Source organism: Rattus norvegicus, chromosome 16 (assembly GCF_021556685.1).
Source record: "Rattus norvegicus strain SHRSP/BbbUtx chromosome 16, alternate assembly SHRSP_T2T, whole genome shotgun sequence".
Lineage (NCBI taxonomy): Eukaryota > Metazoa > Chordata > Mammalia > Rodentia > Muridae > Rattus > Rattus norvegicus.
Genome location: NC_141549.1, coordinates 8,952,646 through 8,977,542, shown reverse-complemented (window position 1 = coordinate 8,977,542; position 24,897 = coordinate 8,952,646). Strand labels below are relative to the sequence as shown.

The window sequence follows — 24,897 nt, the reverse complement described above, 5'->3', positions numbered from 1 at the left end:
CTCATGCCTGGGGAAAGGGAGCTCTGTAGTCATCTCCTTTCTCTCATAGCTTCACATGCTCACCCCACTGTCACCTCTGCAGTTGGCATTCCCAGTAAAGAGCTGTCCATCGGGTATTTGAGCTGAATGGAAGATACTCTGGTTTCTCAGGGATCCTCCTGCAGGAAATCACTACATCCAGCTTCATTGCCCATGGGATGGCACAGGACCTCCACCCACTGTGGTAATTGCTCACCATGGGGTCTCCAGCAGCCACTGAGGGGCAGAGCTCCTACACAGTGGACTCAGAAGCTCAGTTATATACTTCCAAAGCCTTGGCTCTCTCCATCATCCTGCTCTGACCTCCATAACACTGATTTCATAAGATTAGTCCCACTCTGGGTCCTTGGAAGACCATCAGAATCTACCAGGGAGGGGTGCATAACTACTTGTAAATTGCTTCTATAGATCCATAGAGGAATGTTTCTAAAACACCCACTCCCTAATTACTTATGTGTCCCCTGAATTAAATGCAATGGTTCATTCTACCACTACCAATGGCATTTCTCCAAAGCCAGGAAGCCAGGTCTGCCCAACAGGAAGAAAGATACCATGATGCTGAAACGGCCACTCGCTGTCTAGTCTATTCCCAGTCAGAGCACTGAGAGTAGACTCAGAACCTGGAGTCTGTTGATCTTGAGCAATTTCTTATCAAAGGGGAGGATCATTGGTCAGTCAGCCACAGATGAGTCTGAAAAAGAAGAAGATTCACAGCCTCCATCATTCCCTTCAGGGTTCCTCAGATGGCCCTCAGCTGTGCCTACTTATCCTCACATCCAGTCTCCTACTGTTGCTCTCTAGTGTATCAGTATGGGCTGCACATCGATCCCTAGAGTCCTTTCTCCACGGTCTCTGATGTACAAAGCCATGGCTCATTTTGCTCTGAAGCCTTAGTAATTGCATTCTCTGCAAAAAGAGTACAACGCGGCCTCACCTCAATGATAACTTACCACTGTGACACTCTGCATCTTGGGAAATCTCAAATTCTATGTGTGCATAACCAGACTTATCACCAAGTATATTGTCCTCCAATAATCCCCGCCTTAGTCACCTTTCTGTTGCTCTAACAAAATATCTGAGATTGTCTGCTTTAAAAAGAGGAAAGGTTTATTTAGACTCTCACTTTGAGAGGTGTCAGTCCATCGTCACTTTGTCTGATTGGATTTGAACCTGTCTCCCTTGAGCCAATTGTTTCTCTACTCCACAAATCGGATTACTCTCTCCAATGGGAATTCTCTAACGAACAGCAACGGAGAATCCAAACTTCTTCACTCACAATCCACCCCACCCGCTGACTCCTCCTCTACCTCGACTTGACATTGCCCCATGCCCTACAGCACATGACTTCAAGGTTCACCTCTCTGTTGTGGATAGATACTTCTTTTAATCTTTAAACACATCTGTTGTGTATATGTTGATTCCTGTACCATCATTCTGGCTTCAAAGCCATGCTTATAATACTGTCTCATGAGTTCATATTTGATCTCCTCCGTAGGAATCAGGACCCCCATAGACAATCCATATCTACACTAATTTTACCATGCCCTTAGCCTAGCTATGTAGTGAGTGCTCAATAAATATATATAAGGATGAAATAGAACGAATAGATACTGGTTTTCCAATATTCTGTTGGTTATTTTTATCTTGATGACTGCATTCTGCAACAGAGCTCATGTAAAAAAAGAAACCACACAGAGGACCCTCTCCACTCAGCTTGCCCAAATGGTAGCATCATGCAAACCTGTACAGTACCGCAAGGAATGATGGGTTGTCACCCGTCCATCTTGATCAGATCGTCTCTGATTTTTCTTTTACTCATGTGTGCAAAATGCCATATAATTTTCTCATCACCAAGATGCACACACCCGCTATGTCACCACAATCAATATTACAGGTTGTTTCCATCATCATGGGGATGACCCCTGTTGCCATCTCTTAACACACCCTTCCCACTCTCCTCGCTGTCCTCCTTAACTTCTATTTCCCTTTTCTGGGATGTTGTTGTTCTGTGAATCTTACCCAAATGGTATCAGACTTGTTCTGTCTTTTGGACTGCCTTTTGTCTTACTCAGCATTAAGTCTCTGGAGTTCCATCCCCCTGGCTGTGTGTGCTAATGGCCTTTTCATTCCCATATAGTTTATCACTCTTTGTTTAGGCATTTATTTGTTGAAAGACACAGTTTTTTTTTCTGGTTTGGTGCTGTTATGAATAAAGTTACAATGAATAATTATATAAATGTAAACTCTGATTCCTCTGGGATAAACTCCAGTGTGCCGTTTCTGAGTCTTGTGGTTATTATGTGCTTAGCTTTACAGGATGTTTTTAGGGTACAATGTCAGGCAGTGCATCTTTTCCCCATCCTCATAGCTTTGGGTATTGTGTGTATGACTTTATTTTACCATACTGATACATGTGTCAATACATTATAACTTGAGTTTACAACTCCCCGGTGGCACATGGAATTCAGTGTACTTTCATTGTTTATATGAACCTGTCTAGCATCTGCCGAGAAATGTCTACTAATAGCACATCAGATTTCTACTTGGATTTTTTATTTATCTTTTTTTTTACTTTTGAGTTTTGAGAGCTCTTTTTATATCCTAGATATTAGCTCCTGGTTGGTTTTACAGCTCCCTTCTTTCATGTTGAGGCCCATCTTCAATCATTTCACCATAGTCTTTATAGGGGAAATTTTTCAAGATTTCTCTGTCAAGTTCTAGATCTCAAGGAATTTTTTTCCTTTTCTAAAACCGCTACCCTTTTACCATTACATTTAAGTCCATGACTTGTTTTATACAAAATGTGAAGTTTAGAGTAATGTTTATACACATACTTGTCTTAAAAATTATTCTTTCTCGATTGGATTTCCTCTATACTTCTGTCAAAAACTCCATTAAGAATATTTATTTCTGGGTTCTGCATTCTGTCCCATAGATCTGTGTACATCTACATAGCTATAGAGCAAACCTTAATTTTGGTTACAGTGGCTCCTCTCACCTTATTCTCCTTTTATAAGAGACTTTATCTATTCTAGAGCCCATACTTTAATATAAATATCAGAGCACAGTTTCTTCATAGAATTATATTAAGACATATAACAAAGTTGATTGCAGAATAAAACTATTGTGGCAGAATTATGACAGGAACTGCAGTAGACATACAAAATAATTTGGGAAGACTTTGTTATCTTTACTACATGGAATGAGTTACCCACTTTACATTCTATTGAAGGCTGAATATGCATATATTTCAGCCACTTCCAGCACGTATGAGAGCTTGAAAGTTATTTTTGGCAAGGAACAAGGATGAGAGGGGCAAGATATATCTGGGTCAGTTGTCCCCAGGTCTGGCCATATATGATCACCCACTTGGTAAAAGTAGGTCCCTCTGGGCATCGTCTGGCCCCAGTGACCCAGGACCTCTAAGGGTAAGTGACTCTCAGTTTTGGACCAAAGGTCTATGAGTGTTTCATGTAGAGAAGTGTGCAGACAGACAGGGGAAGAGTGCCAGGGCTCCCCTTTCTCATACTGCCTCTGACATAAAGCAAAAGAAAGCTGCAACCAAACCTCAAAGGTGAATTAACAGGTGTCCATGAAAAAGGACTCAGCACTCACATATGTACCTGAATAGCAGGGGCCTTGTCCTACAGGGAAGAAGACTATGTTTATTTGGTTGTATATCTTCCCATTTCTTGTCCAAGTGTGGAAGAAACAACCGGAGTTCAGCAGATTGGTAAATGTTATTAATTAGTCATTTTATTGCATAGTTAATTAATTCTCCACAGCCGAGGCCTATAAAATGATGCAGCAGCATGTGGAGCTGTAACAGTCTGAAGGAAGGGCTACTCAGATTGCTGGGAATTTCTTTTCCATGCGCAGCAGAACAGGCCTACATGGCAGAACATGACCTATAACGGGCACACTCTCATTATATTAGTACATTTTCCCCATTTCCCTCATGTGAGACCTTGTCTCTGCTATGTCTTCTCCATTATACAGGGTCACACTAATGACTTACGCTATGGCCCAACAGGTCTTTTTCTTCCATGCATGTGTTAATTCTACTAGTTTTCATTCTTGTAATGATGGCAGCTACCTATCCACCTCGAGTAATGGTAGCTCAACTACACTTCACTTTCTAGGTGATGAGAACCAGGCATTAGGATCGAAAGAGGAAAAATCCTTTAGAAAGAACACATGACTATTTGGAGCTAAAGGAAGGACATGGAAAAATCAATACAGAAAGATATTTCCTGTGTGGCCTTTGAGCCCTTGCCAGATGTTTTCAAGGACACTGAGACAGTTAAACCAGAATGTGGCATCCATCTTGGAAAACGGTGCACCAGCGTGGCAGCCGGGCGCTTCCTCTGCTCCGGCTTATCTTATGTAAAGAAATTAGTTCTCAATTCCCTTCACGAGGGGAAACCTACTCCATACACACAAAAATTTGCTTGACTTAAGCTTTAGAACGGAAGAGGAAGTTGTGGCTACTAATGGTGATGAGCCTCAGAAGTAACAGGCACAAACTCTCAGAAGTTAGCCCTTGGTAACTAGCCCAGGAGCTCCAGCCTAGCCCGTTGGCTCGAAGATGCTTCTTCCAGGGGAGATGAGCAAACAGGTACATTTCCTGGACGGAAGTCAGCTGAGGGCTCTCCCACAAAAGAGTGCCTGTGAAGAATCCCTCGGGGTTCTATCTCAGGAGACTCGCGCTGAGTGTGTCCACCTAAAAGAGTAAGCAACTTTTAGTAGGTCGTTCACTCTTTGGACAGAAACCTCTCTAAATCACACAATTCAATAGTTTTCTTACAATCCCCGGATTGTTGGTTGGTGGGTATTTTTTGCTATTGTTGGTGGTGGTTTGGGGTGGGGCGGGAGTTGGTGGTAGTGTTTGGTTTTGTCTTGTTGTTTTTGCTTCATGGGGAAAAAAAAGTACTTTCTAAAAATGTGGGAGGAAGGATAGGATAGTGAGAGAGTAGGGAGTGGGGAGTGGTCTTCTCGGAGGATTTTTAGTGTTGCTGCTCTCTTAGACGATATTCAGTGGAACAGCTTGTATGCATACACCTTATTCAGGGTGAACAAGGGCTACATATGAACTTTGGAGAGTGGGAAGGAGTCTTCAGAGTGAATGTAAATCATCGACTAGAGCGTTAGTACTGGGAATGTCTCATTTGCGTGGAACGGCATTCCAGGAATCGCAGGTGCTGATTGGACAGGTTCTTACTGGGAGAGAGGAAGTTGACCTATAGTTTTCCCAAGGACTATGTGACCTTCCTCAGGTAAAGGGTGTAGTGGTGGGGCTCCCCAGAAAAGGAGAAGCAGAGAAGAGGAAGCTATGTTGGAAAAGGGAGTCCATTTTGCGTAGAGCTCACAGGAGCCATCCTGACGTGGTAGACTGTGACCTTAAACAGCAGGGTTTGCCCACACCTCCCACTGAAATAACTTGTTCTCATCTCTCTCTCTCTCTCTCTCTCTCTCTCTCTCTCTCTCTCTCTCTCTCTCTCTCTTTCTCGGGAGTGGGTGCTGAGAATCTCAGAGCATTTCATATGCACTGCAACTTGGGGCTCTTACCTGGGTCCCTGTGGGTACCCATAGATTGTTCAACCTTCTTTCAATGCACTGGCCCCACTAAACTCAATTAGATGAGCGTTCTCCATATGCAGCCTCTCCCTGGTAGGTTTCACAGTTCTACAAACTCAATCCACGACTTCAATCCATGTCAGGATGCTTGATTCGCTAGAAATGTATGTGAACTGCCTTCAAACTCAGAAGCCTCCTAGTAACAGGCTGTCTCTTTCAGATAAGAATGGGGCTTCATATTCAACTTTCTAATACCCATCTCCCTCTTTCCTTGCCTGCCCTTGTCCTTTGAGGCTCCAGTTCAGGCATTTGTGATGGCAAAATGTCCTTGTATACAGCCAGGGAAAGGCATTCCAGGCTGGGACACAAGGGAACCAAGGTGAACAAGCCTTTTAACAATGCCAGAATCTTCCCAAAATGAACAAAAGCCTGATAGCTTTTGGCACATCTTGAAAATAGAAAGAAACTATCAAGGAAAGTTTCTTGACTATACAGCATGTTTTGTGCATTGGATGTGTACACATGGTAGCATTTTACAAAGGTATTGATTGGTTACACATCTGGAGAAACGTACCCTCCCCTTACTCCCAGCCTGAAGGTTGATGGTGTACTTAGTCCTCTGTCATCTTTGATGCAAGCTCTGCCCTCCGCCTCCACCCCCCGATTCTGGAAGGGGCCCTCGCATTGGTCACTTTTGTTTTGGTAAGGTAGTCATTATGGGAAAGGAACCACAGTAAGCACTCAGGAGACATGGTGTCCAGATGACACCCAAGGGTCCAGATGACACCCAAGGGGACCATCACCCAAGTGAGCCTTGTGATGCCTCATCGCACGTCGAGTGTGACACCCACCTGAGCACCTCATCCCCATCCACAGGCTCATCCAGGTCCTCCCAGTCACTCTCACTCCCTGGTGATCCTTCCGGAAGGGAAGACTTCAGGAGAGCACCCGAAGAACAGAACCGAGGCAGAGGAATAGTCTCTGAGTCTGCCTCCAGACACTCTTCACAGGGCAGCTGGCCTGCGGATGTGGAGGTGAGGGCCATGTATCCTTCAGAGTCCAAGGTGAGGGAAGAGCTTTCAGGTAGAAAGCAGATGGCACCATCAGCATCATCCCTGTCCAATTCAAGACTGGAAAACAGAAACCTGTGCCTTCCAGTCTGCATCAGAAATTCCTCACCCATCTTCTCCTTGCTTCTCAGGACCCTCACCCTGGTTCATCATCTAAGACCTAGCCAGGTTTAAACAGCTCCTGTCAAAGAATGCCCTTGGTATCAGGACACAAACAGCAAATATAATATGGTTCCTGCACTGGTGAGACTCCCAAGCTAATGAAAGCAAGAACAGCTCGGAAATATTGTAGCGTGAGGAGCAAGCAGAGGCAACTCGGTGTGTTAGGAACCCATGGAGGGTGGGGAGGGCGCTAGAAGGCACAGGACTGCAGGCAAAGCTATGAGCTGCCCTCAGGTCTAGGACCTGCATTTTGCACTGAGATTCTGGATAGGTTTGTTGCTCTCAGTGACCTTGATTTTCTTATCTGAAACAATGGGACAGGATTTTTAGGATTGTTAGAATGTTTAGATTCAGTGATTGCTACACATCATATGCTTTCCAGAACTCCTAGCACAGGGTAAGGCTATGGTGAGATGCTGCTTTTAATGGCCGTGATGCGCTGACCATTCTGGTAGACAGATTAGAGGAAAAAGTCCAAGGAGATAATAAGAACCTTCAAAGCCCTTTGTGCGAATGCCAGGTCCCTTTCTAAGCACCGATAAAATGTGTGTGTTTAGAGAGGCAGCCAGCTGGAGTGACATTTGTTCCCCCATGTCAAAAGAAGGACACAGGAGGCAGAAGACTGGTGAGACTCATTATCTGGTGATGCACATGCAGATGCAAGAGAAAGATTCAGCCTTCCAGGGAGGATCCGAGTTAACCGTGCAGCCTTGGATGAGGAAAGAGGAGTCCTGCAGACCGTGGGGTGCTCTGCGCAGCACGGCAGACATGAAGAGAAAGATTCTCAGAAAATGTCTGTTGCTAATCTGGTCAGAGAGGATGAGAAGGAAAATCTAAGAGAGAAGGACAGACATTTAGTTGCCATTTTAAAAAAATGCATGGGTCCTCACGTCTCAGCTTCTTCCCCCATACCAGATGAACAAGTCAGTTCTGTTACCCGCTCCCATCCCTGCTCCCCTTTCCCTGGTGGGACTTTCACTTAAAAATCAACCCTAGAACACCCGAAGAGCTACGAACCCACAAACAGCAGACAACATGCATCGCAGGCTGAGTTTTGCTGTCAAGGGTCATCATTTCCATTCCTGAAAGATAGCTGCAGGATGTGTATAAAAGTGCATTCCGTGTGAATATATGCATGCTTGTATATAAGAATAAATGATTCTACCACGACTGTAAAACAATTTAGAAGCTGCCAAGTGCTTGGAAGGGAAATCGGTTTAAAAATTTAATAAATGTGATCAAATCACGCATAAATTATGGTTTTTTTATAAGCATAGTGAGGGAACACCAGGGAGTTATAACACAAGGCAAGAAGAGCCAAGCACTGCACAGGCAGAAACGGGAGGCTATGAGGGTGCAGAACACGGTTGCCTGTGGACCAGCGGAGCTGCCGGTCTGACAAGGCTCATCTACGCCATCCATCCCCTCCACACTGTCAAGGAATCCTCTAGATTTGATGTGAGACTTAGCCAAAGAGAAAGTGATCTTCTCCTACAGCAAAAGGATAGATGGTGTTGGACATCCTAGAGTGATGAGACGTGATGTGATTGTCACCCTATGCCCAAACTTTAGGCAGCCTTGTGTAAAAAAATGTATCCTCAGCCATGGGTGGGCAATCCAACCCTTCCCTGACAATGTACTATGAGAGCTTTAGAGTCTCTGGCTATAGGAGATAGATGAGAGTGAGGAAGGAAAAGAAATCTACTGTGTGGTAGCTTGGGTGCTGGCAGCCATCTGGCGTTAAGAAGGAATCACCTGGCAACAAGTTCCGGCAGCTTCCTGGGGATTTCAATTGACGAGGCTTGTCCTGTCTCAAAAAACTGCCCAAGAAAGAGGAGGAACGCATTGTAGTGCTGAGTTCCTACTGTGTACCAGGCACTGAACTGTCCTGTTTCTTCCGACTTGCACAGCAGCCTGGGAATCATGGTGCTAGTTGACAACTGGGAAGCCCCCAAATGAAGGATGACAACTCTCCAGGCCCAGGCCCTAGCAAGAGGCAATGCTGACTCTATACACTACATGCTCCCCAGTCTGTGCCTTTTGTCCTAACTGCAGAGTGTGTAACCCAGAGAAGCCAGAATCAAAGGGCCAGTCTGGCTGGAACAGTCACCTCAGATCTGAGGGTGCTCGTAAGAAGTCCATAGAGAACCTCGGTGCCACTTTTGAACACTATTGAGGACCATACTCACAAGTTGGGGAGCCCTACCTTAAGTGATTTCTGGATACACACTACTCTTTTATTTTTTCAGATATAGTCGCCATGAATATATGAACTGAGCTAATGACTGTCCTGTGGAGGAGGGGCAGCCATGCTTTGTGTCCTTTCAGAGAGGAGACGCATTCTTGAATGGAAGAAGAAGATGAGGCAAAAGAAGAACCAGAAAACAGGGAGCTTATGGTGGAGAACTTTGCCAACCCCAGGACCATCATGTAATCAAGTGCAAAGGGGCACATGGTGCCAGAGGGAACAACACGAAGGGTGCTGCTGCCCATGGTCACAAAGGCCACAGGGCCAAAACTGTTTAAAAAAATAGTAAAACAAAAAGTGATAACCACAGCAACTGAGGACCAAAAACTTCACTAGAATGTTTTGGACAAACCTGAAGGACTCTACCTGACCCTCAAAAGGACAACACCCTCTGAGAATGACAGGTTTGGAGCATTCTAGTTTGTGTATTGATCACAATCCAGGGCTGGCCAAACACTCAGGAGTAGTCAGCCAACACAAACTAGACTCTATGGGTTTTGGGTTGTTGTTTAAGAGGTACGGGATGAGGTTGTGTGGATAGGGAGGGCACTGGGGAAGGTCTCAAAGGAGTTGTGGGAGGGTGAATACAATCAAAATATATTACAGGAAAATTTCAAAGAGTGCATAAAATATTATTTTCTAAAAATGGATAAGAAGAAAAGAGGAAATGGAGTTAGGATTTGTAAGTAAAAAATATGAGCTACCACTGGGTTGGGGATTTAGCTCAGCGGTAGAGTGCTTGCCTAGCGAGCGCAAGGCCGTGGGTTCGGTCCCCAGCTCTGGAAAAAAAAATATGAAAAGGGGGCTGGAGGGATGGCCCAGTGATTAAGAGCACTGACTGCTCTTCCAGAGGTCCTGAGTTTAATTCCCAGCAACCACATGGTGGCTCACAACCATCTGTAATGGATCTGATGTCCTCTTCTGGTGTGCCTGAAGACAGCTACAGTGCATACATATAAATAAATTAAATGTTTAAAAAATATGAAAAGGTAAATTTCAGCACAACATAAGGGAGCATTGTCTGACCAACAGGGATGTGATGAGAAATGGCTACTCACACAGGAACAAGTTCTATACCCAGGAAATACTCAGGGAGCCCTTTCTGCAGGGCATGTGCTCCTGCGTGGAGTATGAGCTTAGAGTTGACCATTTTTATATAAAACCTGCCATAATGCTATATCACGAATGAAGCACAGATGGGTTGTGCTGTTCAAAAGTTAAAATGTTTTTTATTAACGATTGAGGAGTTAAAGGCATCATGCAAATCTAGATATAACTAGACTTGCACTTAAACCCAGAAATACCTTTAACCCAGCAGTCAACAATCCATTTCCAAACTCCCTGATAACAAGACTTTTAGACATCTAGGGATGCTGAGATGGTTCAGCAGGTAAGAGAGCTTGCCGCCAAATGGGATGGCCTGAGTTTGAGAAAAGAATTAACTTTCCCAAGTGTTCTTGTGACTTCTACACATTCTCTATAGTTTTTGCATTCAACACACACACACACACACACACACACACACACACATATATATATACATACATATATATATACACACATATATACATATAATATAAAGGGAAGAAGAATTTTAATGTGTCCCACAGAAGCATACTAAAGACTGGCCTTGGATGAGTTTCCTAAGTTCTTCCCTTTATCACTTCATCAAGCCCATTGTATGATGCCCAGGATTCCATTGTAAGGAACTGTAACTGTAACATTGTAAGGAACTGTAACTGTAACACTGTAAGGAACTGTAACTGTAACGTTGTAAGGAACTGTAGCTGTAACGTTGTAAGGAACTGTAACACTGTAAGGAACTGTAACTGTAACGTTGTAAGGAACTGTAACTGTAACACTGTAAGGAACTGTAACACTGTAAGGAACTGTAGCTGTAACATTGTAAGGAACTGTAACTGTAACGTTGTAAAGAACTGTAACTGTAACACTGTAAGGGACTGTAACTGTAACATTGTAAGGAACTGTAACTGTAACATTGTAAGGGACTGTAACTGTAACATTGTAAGGAACTGTAACTGTAACATTGTAAGGAACTGTAGTTGTAACATTGTAAGGGACTGTAACTGTAACATTGTAAGGAACTGTAACTGTAACACTGTAAGGAACTGTAGCTGTAACATTGTAAGGAACTGTAGTTGTAACATTGTAAGGAACTGTAACTGTAACATTGTAAGGAACTGTAACACTGTAAGGAACTGTAGCTGTAACATTGTAAGGAACTGTAGTTGTAACATTGTAAGGAACTGTAACTGTAACATTGTAAGGAACTGTAACTGTAACATTGTAAGGGACTGTAACTGTAACATTGTAAGGGACTGTAACTGTAACATTGTAAGGGACTGTAACTGTAACATTGTAAGGAACTGTAACTGTAACATTGTAAGGAACTGTAACTGTAACATTGTAAGGGACTGTAACTGTAACATTGTAAGGGACTGTAACTGTAACATTGTAAGGGACTGTAACTGTAACATTGTAAGGAACTGTAACTGTAACATTGTAAGGAACTGTAACACTGTAAGGAACTGTAGCTGTAACATTGTAAGGAACTGTAGTTGTAACATTGTAAGGAACTGTAACTGTAACATTGTAAGGAACTGTAACTGTAACATTGTAAGGAACTGTAACTGTAACATTGTAAGGGACTATAACTGTAACATTGTAAGGGACTGTAACTGTAACATTGTAAGGAACTGTAACACTGTAAGGAACTGTAGCTGTAACATTGTAAGGAACTGTAGTTGTAACATTGTAAGGAACTGTAACTGTAACATTGTAAGGAACTGTAACTGTAACATTGTAAGGAACTGTAACTGTAACATTGTAAGGGACTATAACTGTAACATTGTAAGGAACTGTAGTTTTAACGTTGTAAAGAACTGTAACTGTAATGTTGTAAGGAACTATAACTGTAACATTGTAAGGAACTGTAACATTGTAAGGAACTATAGCTGTAACATTGTAAGGAACTGTAACTGTAACATTGTAAGGAACTGTAGTTTTAACGTTGTAAGGAACTGTAACTGAAAGGTTGTAAAGAACTGTAACTGTAATGTTGTAAGGAACTATAACTGTAACATTGTAAGGAACTGTAACATTGTAAGGGACTGTAACTGTAACATTGTAAGGAACTGTAGTTGTAACATTGTAAGGAACTATAACTATAACATTGTAAGGGACTGTAACTGTAACACTGTAAGGAACATTAATTACATAATTAGAATTAGAGATGGATGTGCTTGCCATGCTGATTCTATGTTGCAAAGCAGTTGAATTTTGTTTGATTTGTACAACGTTCTTTAAAAAAATTGTATCTGGGGGTTGGGGATTTAGCTCAGTGGTAGAGCACTTGCCTAGCAAGCACAAGGCCCTGGGTTCGGTCCCCAGCTCCGAAAAAAAGAAAAGAAAAAAAAATTGTATCTGGATGCTTTTAGGTACAGTAATCCTGGTCCCTGTTTGCCACAGTTCTCCCACAGCCCAGCTGTAACATCCTGTCTTCATACAGTGGTCTCTTACTTTCTGTCTGAGATTGGTTATAAGACCCCCTCCAGATACCAGAATCCCCAGATGCTGGAACCCCCTATATAAAAAGTAGTACATGTTTGCATATCAGCCACAGACCTCCTATTGTAAATACAAACTCATTTTTAGATAATTTATAATAATAATACAATGAGAATGGTTTGTAGATAGTTGTTAGACCATATTACTTAGAAAATAATAGCCCAAACACCTGTATATGTGCAGTAGAATATGCATTAGAAAATGAGTCTGCTCTTGTCACTCTGTTACAATGACCAGGAGAGAGAGTCATTGAATCCCAACAGCTTTATATAGTTTCAAACACAAATTATTATGCCTGGTTGTTGCCTGTTTATGCCCATGAACTAAGCTAAGAAATGTCAAGCAGCAAAAACAAACCCTGCCTTCCTCTGAACTTCTTCTTCTACCCCTCTCCTTGCTCCTAACAAGTTTCAAGGTGTGTGTGTGTGTGTGTGTGTGTGTGTGTGTGTGTGTGTGTGCGCGCGCGCGCGCGCGCGTGTATGAATGTTTCCAAACTGAATTGGAAAGAACTTTTTTCATGAGAATAAGAATTAAAACTAGAAATTCTTAAGGGTGGATAGATACTGAAATACAGACTAAATAAAAAACATAGTCATTCCAATGAAAGCTTCATCCTAGTTTTGAAGATGGAAAGACACTGTTATGTGGTGTTAATAATAAAGTTTTTTGTCATCAGTAGAAATGAGATATGCACAAGGTCTCCCTTTGTACCACAACAACTGAAGAGGACTTGGGGGTGCAGAACACACACTATGTGCTGGGAGAGAACATGAGGCCTGCCATCAGTAGTCTCTAGGACATACTGGGGATAATTGTCACATGGGTGGAGTTTGCTTTTCCCCAAAGTTCATAGGTAAGGTTATAGTGACTGCAGCCACAGGCTTCTGTTGTTTCTTACTCCCCTCAAAAGCCTGAAACTGGGCTGAACACCATGAACCACAGTAAGTGCTTGCTCCATTGTAATCTGCTGGCAATGCAATACACACAGTTTACAAAGTGTCTGCAAGCACAACCAACCTTACCTTCCCAGTCTCCTGATATCACACACGGAATAGCAGTTTTGTCTCATATCCTTTTCCAACGAGGTGGCCAATGCTGGCGTCTCTGGTTCTGGGTGGAGTTTGCACAAATGAGGATGGGACTCCATCGGATGCATCAAAGACCTGGCCCAGGGCCTCTGTTTGTCTCCATCTCCCTTCACCTCTTTCTCAGCCTTGTAGGAAGACTCTGGCCTGGGACTCAGACCGTCTCCTGCATCCAGAGAGGTGCTGTCCCTCCAGTTGTCCTCTTGATCTAGGCTGGGGCTCTGCTCTGATTCAGCACGGGTTGCCATGGTGAGTCTTTGGTCTCCTGATAGTTCAGGGGTCTATTGAAGAAATGTGAATGGTTACAAGCACTGTCTCAGACCTCAAAATAGGTTTAAGACAGATCCAGAAATCAGCACCTAGATCTTGAATCATCCCATAACAGATGCCCAGATATCAGCATAGAAATACATTCAACAGTAGCCAGGACAATGTGTCCCCACTACAGCCCAGATATATCCTATCACATCAGGCCCTGAATATCAACATGGCTGAAGCACAAGAAAAAGACTTTTAAACCAACTACAAAGATGATAGAGGTCCTTGAACAAGAAATGAATAAATCCCCCAAAGAAATCCAGAAAAACACAATAAACAATTGGAGGAAATTAATATATAGCTTAAGAAACCCAGGAAAACATAAACCCAACAATGGGAGAAAAATTCCTTAAAGAAAGAAAAAAAAGTCCCATGAACAAACAGGTGAAGGAGATGATGAAAACCATTTGAAACCTAAAACTGGAAATAGAAGCAGTAAAAAGAAAACACAGATTAAGGGAATTCTAGAAATAAAAAAAATTAGGATTTTGAACCAGAACGACAGAGGCAAGTTTCACCAACAGCAGACAAGAAATGGAAAAGATAGTCTGAAGCGTTGAGATATGACAGACAAAATAAAATGTTAAATTTGGGGTTGGGGATTTAGCTCAGTGGTAGAGCGCTTGCCTAGCAAGCGCAAGGCCCTGGGTTCGGTCCCCAGCTCAAAAAAAAAAAAATGTTAAATTTGATACACTCCTGACACATCCAGGAAACTATGAAAAGACCAAACCCAGGAATAATAGATATAGAGGAAGGAGAAGAAACCCAGCTCAAAGACCCAGAAAATGTTTTCAACCAGATCATAGAAGAAAACTCTCCTCACCTAAAGAAGGAGATGTCTACAAAGGTACAGGAAGATTACAGAACACCCAACAGAGTAGACCAGAAAGTGTTCTCACAACATAATAATCAAAGCACTAAACATACAGCACAAAGAAAGAATATTAAAAGCTTCATGGGAAAAGATCAAGTAACATATAAATGCAGACCTATTAGAATTACACCTGACCTCTCGATGGAAACTCTATAACCTAGAAGGGCCTGAGCAGATATGCTGCAGGCTATAACAGACCAGCCCAGGTACTACACCCAGAAACATTTTTCAAAAAACCATCCATGGAGAAAATAAGGTATTCCATAATAAAGTCAAATTTAAACAATACCTATCTACAAATCCAGCCCTGTAAAAGATGCTAAAAGGAAAACTCTAACCTAAGGATGTTAATTATACCCCTGAAAACACGAGGAGTAAATAATTTTACACCAGCAAAAGGAACAGAAAAGAAACACATTCACATACACACAAACACCACCAACAACAAAATAACAAGAATCAAAAGTCATTGGTCATGGATCTCTCTCAATATCAAAGGCAAAGGTCTCAATTCCTTAACAAAAGACAGACTAACAAAATAGATGCAAAGAGCAGGACCCATTCCTTTGCTTTATCCAACAAACACACCTCAGGGTAAAAGGTTAGAAAAAAAATATTTCAAGCAAACAGACCTAAAAAGCAAGCTGGGGTAGCCATTTTATCATCTAACAAAATAGAGTTCAAATGAAAATTAACCAAAGAGATAACGATACATGTTCATCAAAGGAAAAAACCACCAAAATGACATTTCAATTGAACATCTCTTCCCCAAACACAAGAGCACACAAGTTTGTAAAGGAACACTACCACAGCTTTAATCACATATTGTCCCTCACACACTGATAGTGGGAGACTTCAATATCCTCAATGGACAGGGCATCAGGCAAAAGCTAAATGGAGAAATCCTGGAGCTAGCAGATGGTACAAACCAAAGGAACCTAAAAGAAATTTATAGAACATTTCACCCAAACACAGAAGAATATACATTTTTCTCTGCACCTCATGGAACTTTCTCCAAAACTGACTATGGCGTTGGACAAAAATACAAGTCCCGACATAGACATGAAAATTAAAAAAAATCCCTATATCCTAACAGATGACCACAGATTAAAGTTGGATATCAACAACAACAGAAACAACAGAGTTTACAAACTCATGAAAACAGAACAGCTCTCTACTGAATGAAAAATGGGTCAAGACAGAAAGAAATTGAAGACTTTCTAAAAGCCAGTGAAAATGAATATACAGCTCACTCAGACTTATGGAACGCAGGGAAAGGGGTCTACATTTTTTAAAATGGGGAGATTTTATATTTCCAAGTTATCAGCACTCCTGAAAGAAGTGTGAACAGAGAGAAGTAACAATACCCAAGAGGAGTAGGTGCAAGAAATAATCGAAACTGGGGCTGAAATCAATAGAATAGAAAAAAAAGAAAACACTACAAAGAATAAATGAAACAATGCGTCTTTTAGAAAATCAACAAGATAGACAAACCCTTATGCAAACTAATTAAAAGTTAAAGAGAATATTCAAATTAACAGAATCAGAAATGAAAAGGGGCCATAACAACAAACACCAAGGAAATTCAAGGAATCATTAGGTTTTACTTTAAAAACTTGAACTCCACAAAATTGGAAAAATCTAAAAGAAATGGACAATTTTCCCATAAATACCACTTACCAACGTTAAATTAAGATCAGATAAATAATTTAAATAGACCTATAGCCCCTAAGGAAATAGAATCAGTCATTAAAAGTCTCCCAACCAAAAAAAGAAAAAAAAAAGAAAAAAAAAAGAAAGGCCAAGCGAAGAAGGTAGCCCAAGAGATCTCACACACTTCAGCAAATGGCCTCACTACATCAGGCTGCAACGGCAAAGAGCCATCTTCTATAAGTAGCTCAGAGTACCTTCTGCCATTAACCCGTTCCCCCAGGCCCTGGACAGGCAAACAGCGACTCAGCTGCTTAAGCTTGCCCACAAGTACAAACAGGAGAAGAAGCAAAGGTTGCTGGCCTGTGCTGAGAAGAAAGCTGCGAGCAAAGGGGACGTCCCAACTAAAAGGCTGCCTGTCCTCTGAGCAGGGGTCAATACAGTCACCACCTTGGTGGAGAACAAGAAGGCTCAGCTGGTGGTGACTGCCCCTGATGTAGACCCCATTGAGCTGGTGGTTTTCCTTCCTGCCCCCTGTCGAAAGATGGGGGTGCCTGGTCCACAGGAAGTCATACACCATCGTTGCCTTCACACAGTTTAACTCAGAAGACAAGGGTGCTCTGGCTAAGCTGGTGGAAGCTATTAAGACCAATTATAATGACAGATATGACGAGATCCGCCGCCACTGGGTCCTAAGTCTGTGGCTCGCATTGCCAAGCTGGAAAAGGCAAAGGCTAAACTGGGTTAAATGTACACTAAGTTTTCTGTACATAAATATAATTACATTTTTTTATAAAGCCTAGGACTAGATGGTTTTAGTGCAGAATTCTTTCAAAGAAGTAATAACAATACTCCTCAAATTATTCCACAAAATAGGAACAGAAGAAACATTGCCAAATTCATTGTATGAGTCTACAGTCACCCTGATACCTAAACCACATAAAAACCCCACAAAAGAATTGCAGACAAATTTCTCTTGTGAACATATATGCAAAAAATACTCAACAAAATACTTACAAACCAAATCCAAGAGCACATCAAAAAGATCAGCCATTTTGATCAAGTAGTCCTCATCCCAAAGATGCAGGGATGGTTCAAAATACAAAAGTCAGTAAATGCAATTCAGTATATAAACAAAATTAAAGAAAAATGATTACTGACCTCTTGGCAAAATCCAACCCCCCTACGTGATAAAAGTCCTGGCGAGATTAGAGATACATGAACATACCTACACATAATAAAGACAGCTCACAGCAAGCCAACAACCAACATCAAATTAAATGGAGAGAAACTCAAAACAAGTTTATTAAAATCAGGAACACAACAAGGTTGTCCACTCCCACTACATCTATTTAATATAGTTTTTGAAGTCTTAGCTAGATCAATAATGCAACTGAAGGAGATCAGGGGGATAAAAATCGGAAGGGAAGAAGTTAAAGTATCTTTATTTGCAGAAGATATGATAGTATACATAAGTGATCCTAAAAATTCTGCCAGGGAGTTCTTCAGCTGATAAACACTTTCATTAAAGTAGCTGGATGTAAAATTATCTTATAAAAGCCTTGCCTATATGCAAATAACAGACTGAGAAAGAAATCGGGGGAACGCCTTTCATAACAGCCTCGGATAACAACGAAGCAAATAAAAACTTCAGGTCTTTGAAGAAAGAAATTTGAGAAGATATCAGAAGATGGAATGGTCTTTCATGTTCGTTAACAGGTATGATTAACATAGTAAAAATGGGTATTCTACCCAAAGCAATCTTCAGATTCAATGCAATTATTATCAAAATTCCAACACAGTTCTTTACAGAGCCTGAACGGACAATTCTCAACTTCATGGAGAACACTGAAAACACCCAGGATAGTTAAAACCATCCTGAACAAGAAGAAGAACTGTTGGGGGTGTCTCCATTGCTGACTTCAGGCTGTACTAAAGAGTCATAATAGTAAAACCACAGAGAATCAGTAGAAAACAGACATTTTGATCGGTGGAATCAAACTGAAGACCCAGACATAAATCTACACACATATGGATACCTGATCTTTGGTAAAGTGGCCAGAAATATACACTGGCAAAAAAACAGTATCTTCAATAAATGGTGCTGGTCAAACTGGATGTCTGCATGTATAAGAACACAAATAGATACAGCCTGAACAAAACTCAAGTCCAAATGGATTAAAGACCTCAAAATAAAAGCAGATACACTGAACCTGATAGAAGGGAAATTGGGGAATGTCCTTGAGTGCATTGGCATAAGACACGACTTTCTGTACAGAATAGCAACGATTGATAAATGGGACCTCATGAAACTGAAAAGGCAAAGGGCACTGCGGGACAAAGAGGCAGTCTACAGAATGGGAAAAGATTTTCACCAACTCCACATCTGATGGAGGGCTGATATCCAAAATATATAAAGAACTCAAGAAACTAGATATGAAAAAAAACCCAAAATATCCAATTGAAAAATGGAGAGCAGGTCTAAACAGAGAGTTCCCAATAGACCGGCCTCAAATGGCTGAAAACACTCAAAGAAATGCTCCACAACCTTAGCCACCAATGAGATGCAAATCAAAATGAGTCTGCAACTCCATCTTCCATAGCTAATATCAGTGACACAGACGACAGCTCATGCTAGGGAGGCCGTGGAGCAAGGGGAACACTTCTCCATTGCTGGTGAGTGCAAACTTGTATAGCACTGTGGAAATCAATGGTGGTTCCTCCGGATATTAGCTGTTAAGTAAAACCCTAAACCCAGAGGGATTAAGGAAGAGGAAGTTTCTAGGAGGGATGCAGGGATCTCCCTGGGAGAGAGAAATAGAATTGAGTTTATGGGAGGATGGGAGGGCGTGGGGAGCAGATGGGGGGAAGATGGGGTGGAAGGAGAAAACGCAATGAGAGAGACTAGAATGGGAGGAGAGAACTTGGTAGGAGGGGGACCTGAAGTGCGGAAACTTCCTGGAATCCATAATCCCAATGAATCTAGGATCCTAATGAGGAATCCTTAAAACAGGGGATACAGAGTTTCGACTGGTCATCTCTTGTAGCCAGACAAGGCTTCCAACAGTAGGTGCATTCAGTTGGGATGTTGGCCAAGTGTCTCACAGAAATTTCTAAATGATCTAGACTGTTGCTAAGACAAAAGGCTGCTCTCTAAAAACCAACAGTGGACCACACAACTGACTGGAGAAACTAAAGTCACGCCTACACAGAGTTCTCACCCTACATTCTAGTCTCTTGGGCGTGGGAAGGTACTCTGCAAACTGCCAAGAGGAAAATATGGACACCAACCCAGTCATAAAACCATTGACTCACGATTTGCCTGCAAAATACATTCGGACAGTGGTGGCACGGGACCTGCCTGCAAAATACATTAGGACAGTGGTGGCACAGGACCTGCCTGCAAAATACATTAGGACAGTGGTGGCACAGGACCTGCCTGCAAAATACATTAGGACAGTGGTGGCACAGGACCTGCGGGAGAAGCGAGCTAATGTCTGATTTGACCTAAGGCCCACTCCATGTCACTGCTTGGGTAACCAAGAACCAGAGACTAGATAGCCCAAGGATCTGGGGTAAAACCAAACACAACTGATCTAAAAGTAAATGAATAAGTAAATAAAATGACTCTGGGTGATATTCTGCTGTACAGTGCCTCATCCAGTCGTCATCAAAAAGGCTTCTGGCACAAAATAGGAACAGATTCAGAAACCCGCAGCCAGATGTAACGTGGACAGAGAGTCTACCCTGGAGGTCTCTATCAAATCTCTCCTCCTCAGAGCTCAGGGAATCCTGCAGAAGAGTAAAGAAGACTAAGAGCTAGGGGATGTGGACACCAGGAGAACAAGGCCCTCAGAATGAACTAAACAAGGTACATTTGAGCAGCAAGCACAGGGCTTACATGGGCCTTTATCAGGTCCTCTGAGTACGTATTGTAACTATTAGCTTAGAGTTTTCAACGTGACTTTTGACTGTGAGAACGAGTAGGTCCCTGACTCTTGTACCCGTTCTCGGAACTCTTTTCCTCATGTTGGGCTGCCAACTCTGCTTCCGCTTATATTTTATTTCCCATGTTTGATTGCTATCTCTTAGAAGCCTGTTCTTTTCTAATGAGAGACAGAATGGGAGTGGGTCCAGAGGGAAGGGAAGAGGGGAGGAACTGGGAGGAGTAGAGGGAGGGAAAACCATAATCAGGGTATATTGTATGAGAACAGAACGGAATCTATTTTCAATAAAAGGAAAGAGAGAGAGAGAAACAACAAATTTAAAAAAATCCTTCTTTTTCATAAGAATTCTTAAGTTTGTCTTTGCCTGTCATCAGAGCATTCTCATTCTGAATGCACCTGAGCCCTTCAACACTTCTCATGGCTTAATTCCCATCTGCTGCCTGCAACCCTGTGGCCATTTAGCTTCTGTTTCTAATGACCTATTGTGATTTTTAAAGTGGGAGGCTACTTTTTTTTGTAGCAAGACAATCATGTCTTACTGGAAGACTCTACACTTTATAACAGGGCATTCTTGTCTGATCCCAGCCTCGCTGATAACAGTAGGGACGTTTTATAACTCGAGAAGCGAACATGCTGGTCTTTCACTTCTCTTTTGAACCATTTTTATCAGTTTTTACATCGGCCTGGTTCCCTCTTTGAATAGGTTACCCATGTGTTAATCTTTAGAACTGTATGGAAGTTAGGATTTTACACTGTCCTGAAAATTAGGTCAGCATTTCTACCCAACAACCAACTCCCTTCCTTCGCAGAGCAAAAAAAAAAAAAAAAAAAATCCAAAGTCTGAAGTCCCAACCCTGATCTCACTTGAACAGAGAAAGCAAGCTTCACATCTGCCACCAAGGAACCTCCCTTGGGTGAGCCTTTGTGACAGCATACCCCCCAACCGAGAGAAAGGGACACCCACAAAGATGCGCACTTAAATTATAAATCAAAACCAGCTGCCTACTGATAGACTGTGTCTATTATGCAGGGCATAATAAAAATGAAAATCTAACATGGATGCGGTTTTAAAAATAGAGACAGAAGAGTTACACTCTTCCCACTCCTGGGAGAGCTCCTGAGTCTTCCTCGAGCCCTTGCTCTCACTCTGCCTCAGACATTCCCTGCAGGCATCAGTCCTCACAACATCTCGCCTGTGATCTCCAGTGCCTTTTGTTATCCACAAGGCCTATGTCCTCACTTGCCCTTTGACTCAGCCTCTCCCCACCCCGATGTTACCCTCTTACAAAAAGATACCCAGCTTCCTCCTGTCACTCCCCTCCGCTAGCTTCAACCTCTGTGCCTTGCACCTACTACAACTTCCTTTGGGTTCCCAGTGAGACTGTGTGGCCTTCCCCCCTGCTGCCAAGCCTCTGGCCTGCTCAGTGCCAGGGCTGTGGCAGTAGATGTCACTGTTCATTCAAGGCTTCCTGAGAACCTTTCTCTGCACCAGGTCTCCTTCCCACAGACGATCTTCCACCTTTCTCAAGCACCCAACAACTTCCTCCCACTTCCACAGCCTGCGATCACCACTCGACCAGGCAGATGTTAAAACTGATAAAAAAAAATTATTCAAAAGAGATGTCAAAGACCAGCATGTTCACCTATGGAGTTCTAAGCGTCTCTGTGATCGCCACTTGACAGCAAGAACAATACATTAGTTAAGAGTCCTCCATTGGGCCGGAGAGATGGCTCGGCGGTTAAGATCCTGAGTTCAATTCCCAGCAACCACGTAGTGGCTCACAGCCATCTGCAATAGGATCTGATGCCCTCTTCTTGTGTGTCGGAAGGAAGTGATGGTGTACTCACATGAAATAAATAAATAAATCTTCTTTTTATAAAAACAAAGAGTCTTCGTCATCACAGATGTCTTCCTGGTCAGTGGATGGCTGGTGAGCTTCCTCACCCCATTCACCGTTAGCCCACCAGCCATCCACTCCTTTGCTCTGCTCCATGGTGACCTCTTAGGGAAGTGTGTCTCTAGTAGATTATCTCTTCCTAAAGCCACAGGGTGCTTCCCTGACCTTTCCTCTCTCTAGCTTTCAGCAACCACATTCAAACTGGTGCACCCTGCTTAGGGGCACCCTCACTCACACTCTGTGTACAAAACGCACACTGCTTCCTGGTTCCACCTCCACCCCTGCCCCTCCTCCTCAGCCTCAGCTCTCTATACCAGACCTCTCAGTGCTGGGCTCTTCATGTTCCCAAGTGAGATAGTGGACTCGACCATTCCATACCTTTATGTAAGTCTACATACTAGCAACTGCCAAACTTATTTTGTTTTTTTCTGGGGGATTTTGTTTGGTTTTGGTTTTGGTTATGGTTTCTTTTTTTCTTTTTTTTTCCCCTGTAGCCTGGATCTCATACTTGTTCTCTACAAACAACCGCCTGATAGAATTCTTTACTGGATTCCTAAAAGCACCTCTGTTTTCTGTGGTACCAGAAACTATTGCTTCTTTTCCATGGGCTCTGGGAAAGACTCTGTGGCTCATAGCTATGCTTCCCCACACCCAGAAGTTACAGTCATCTCAAGGGATGTTTCAGTCAACATTTGGGTTTGTGCCTTAGGTCAGTGCACACTCTAATGTGGGACAGGTTCCAGAGGCCATCTCAGCTCCAGAGCTCTTTGTGGGATCAGCTGAGATCCCTGTTATGGCTGTACCCTGACCTCATTCTGTGCTGAAGACAGCTCCCTAACCCACACGGGTGATGTTCCAGGTGGCCAGGCACATAGACTCTCTGTCCTCAAATCTCTGTCAAAGAATCAATTCCCCAGAGACCCAGCAGGGAGCCCCCAACAGTGTCTGACCATTTCATGTGTCAACTTCATTAGGCAGGAGTGCCCAGATATTTGGTTAAACACCACCATTGATAACACTATATGTATTTTTTAGGTATGGTTTGCCTTTGAGCAAAGCAAGTATACTCCAGGCTGTTGGGAGCCTTATCCAATCAGCAGAAGTCTTGGGGAGTAGACTAGCTTTCAGTCAGAAAGAAGGAACCATGCTACCATCCCACCTCCACCTCATCGCTCACCATACAGAACCTGTGTGGAAATGCTGCCACCTCTCCAGCTGTTCTGACCCAACTGCTCTCCTGTAGACCACAGGCAGAACTTCCTCCCAGATCTCCTGGGCAGGTTAAACCAGCTGACTGGCCTTGTAGAGTTTACACTGGCAAGCCCCAGAATTATTTAAGTTAATTCCTTACAATAAGTACCCCATCTGCCTGTCTGTCTACTTACTTATCTCTATCTATCTATCTATCTATCTATCTATCTATCTATCTATCTATCTATCACCCATCCATCCATCTACTTATTCATCCACCCATCCTTTCATCCATCCATCTGTCCATCCATCCATCAGTCCATCTATCCATTATCTCTCTCCTTTGCTCTGTTTCTTGGGAGAACCAGACTAATATAAGCATCCAGGTAAAGCCCTCACATTTCAGGGTCCCAGTGGCCCCTATCTCTGCACCAGCCACACCCATCTGCTTTGGGAGGTGGAATGGGTATACATATTATCCCTCAGTGTGGAAACTTGTATAGGAAGTTCCTTGCCTTGTTTATGTGCTCAGGAGGACAAAGGACACAGCCTCCTTGTGTGACCAGAGTCTAACCATTTTCTACACATCTATAAGGAGGTCCCATGATCATCACAATAGGAACAGGGAGGAAAATGGGTGCACTAAGATCTGGAGGGCCATACTTTTTCCTGTCCCCATGACAAGGGCTATTATTATGGCCCCTAAAAGTAGTGATGGGCATTTCAGGGCCATCAGACTGAAAAATGAATGACCGGCAGGGCCAGTGTGGAGAAATAAGGATCCATGTCTTACCTGCCACCCCTGCTCCATCTCAGGCAGTATCCCTGGAGGGGGACGGCAGAGGAGCAACGTCACTTCCTCTGGAGCCCCGCGCAATAAATGGAGCACCTCCTACAAGAAAAACAGTCACAGTCATATCTGGGGTTACCTCACTGGGGGCTGCTGCCTTGTGCTAGTCTCTGCTGCTCCAGGAAGCCACCTTAATCTATTGTTTGGCTCCAGAGAACTTGGGAAAGCAATGCAGTAAGGGTAACACCCAATCTCCCAGGATCCCAGAGCCAGGAGCAGCATCTTGAGATCTCACAGCCTGATGCAACAGAGGCCTTTGGGGTCTCTTCCTGAACAGGCTGAGGCCCTAGGGATGTGCCCTGTGGAACTGCAGTGACCTCATCTACCCTCCTTGCCTTTCCTCGTGACCCTGCCTGTTTCCTTCTACACTGTCCAGGGACAATCCTTCCAAAAACACACT

General features: G+C 42.9%; 1 protein-coding gene across 3 annotated transcripts in view; it reads right to left on the bottom strand.

The window, feature by feature from the left end:
• Nucleotides 1-3,773: 3,773 nt before the first annotated feature.
• Nucleotides 3,774-24,897, bottom strand: part of Frmpd2 (FERM and PDZ domain containing 2) — a 119,788-nt gene continuing 98,664 nt past the window's right edge. Inside the window, exons 27-30 of one of the 3 annotated variants that reach the window (XR_015639518.1) lie at nt 24,441-24,539; nt 13,707-14,050; nt 6,468-7,681; nt 3,774-4,762 (exon numbers count right to left, since the gene is read on the bottom strand). Coding sequence is in view for 2 of the 3 variants with exons in the window: in XM_087588909.1 (XP_087445035.1) it covers nt 4,735-4,762; nt 6,468-6,692; nt 13,707-14,050; nt 24,441-24,539 (696 nt within the window). In the remaining variant the exon portion in view is untranslated. 3 annotated transcript variants of the gene reach the window in all.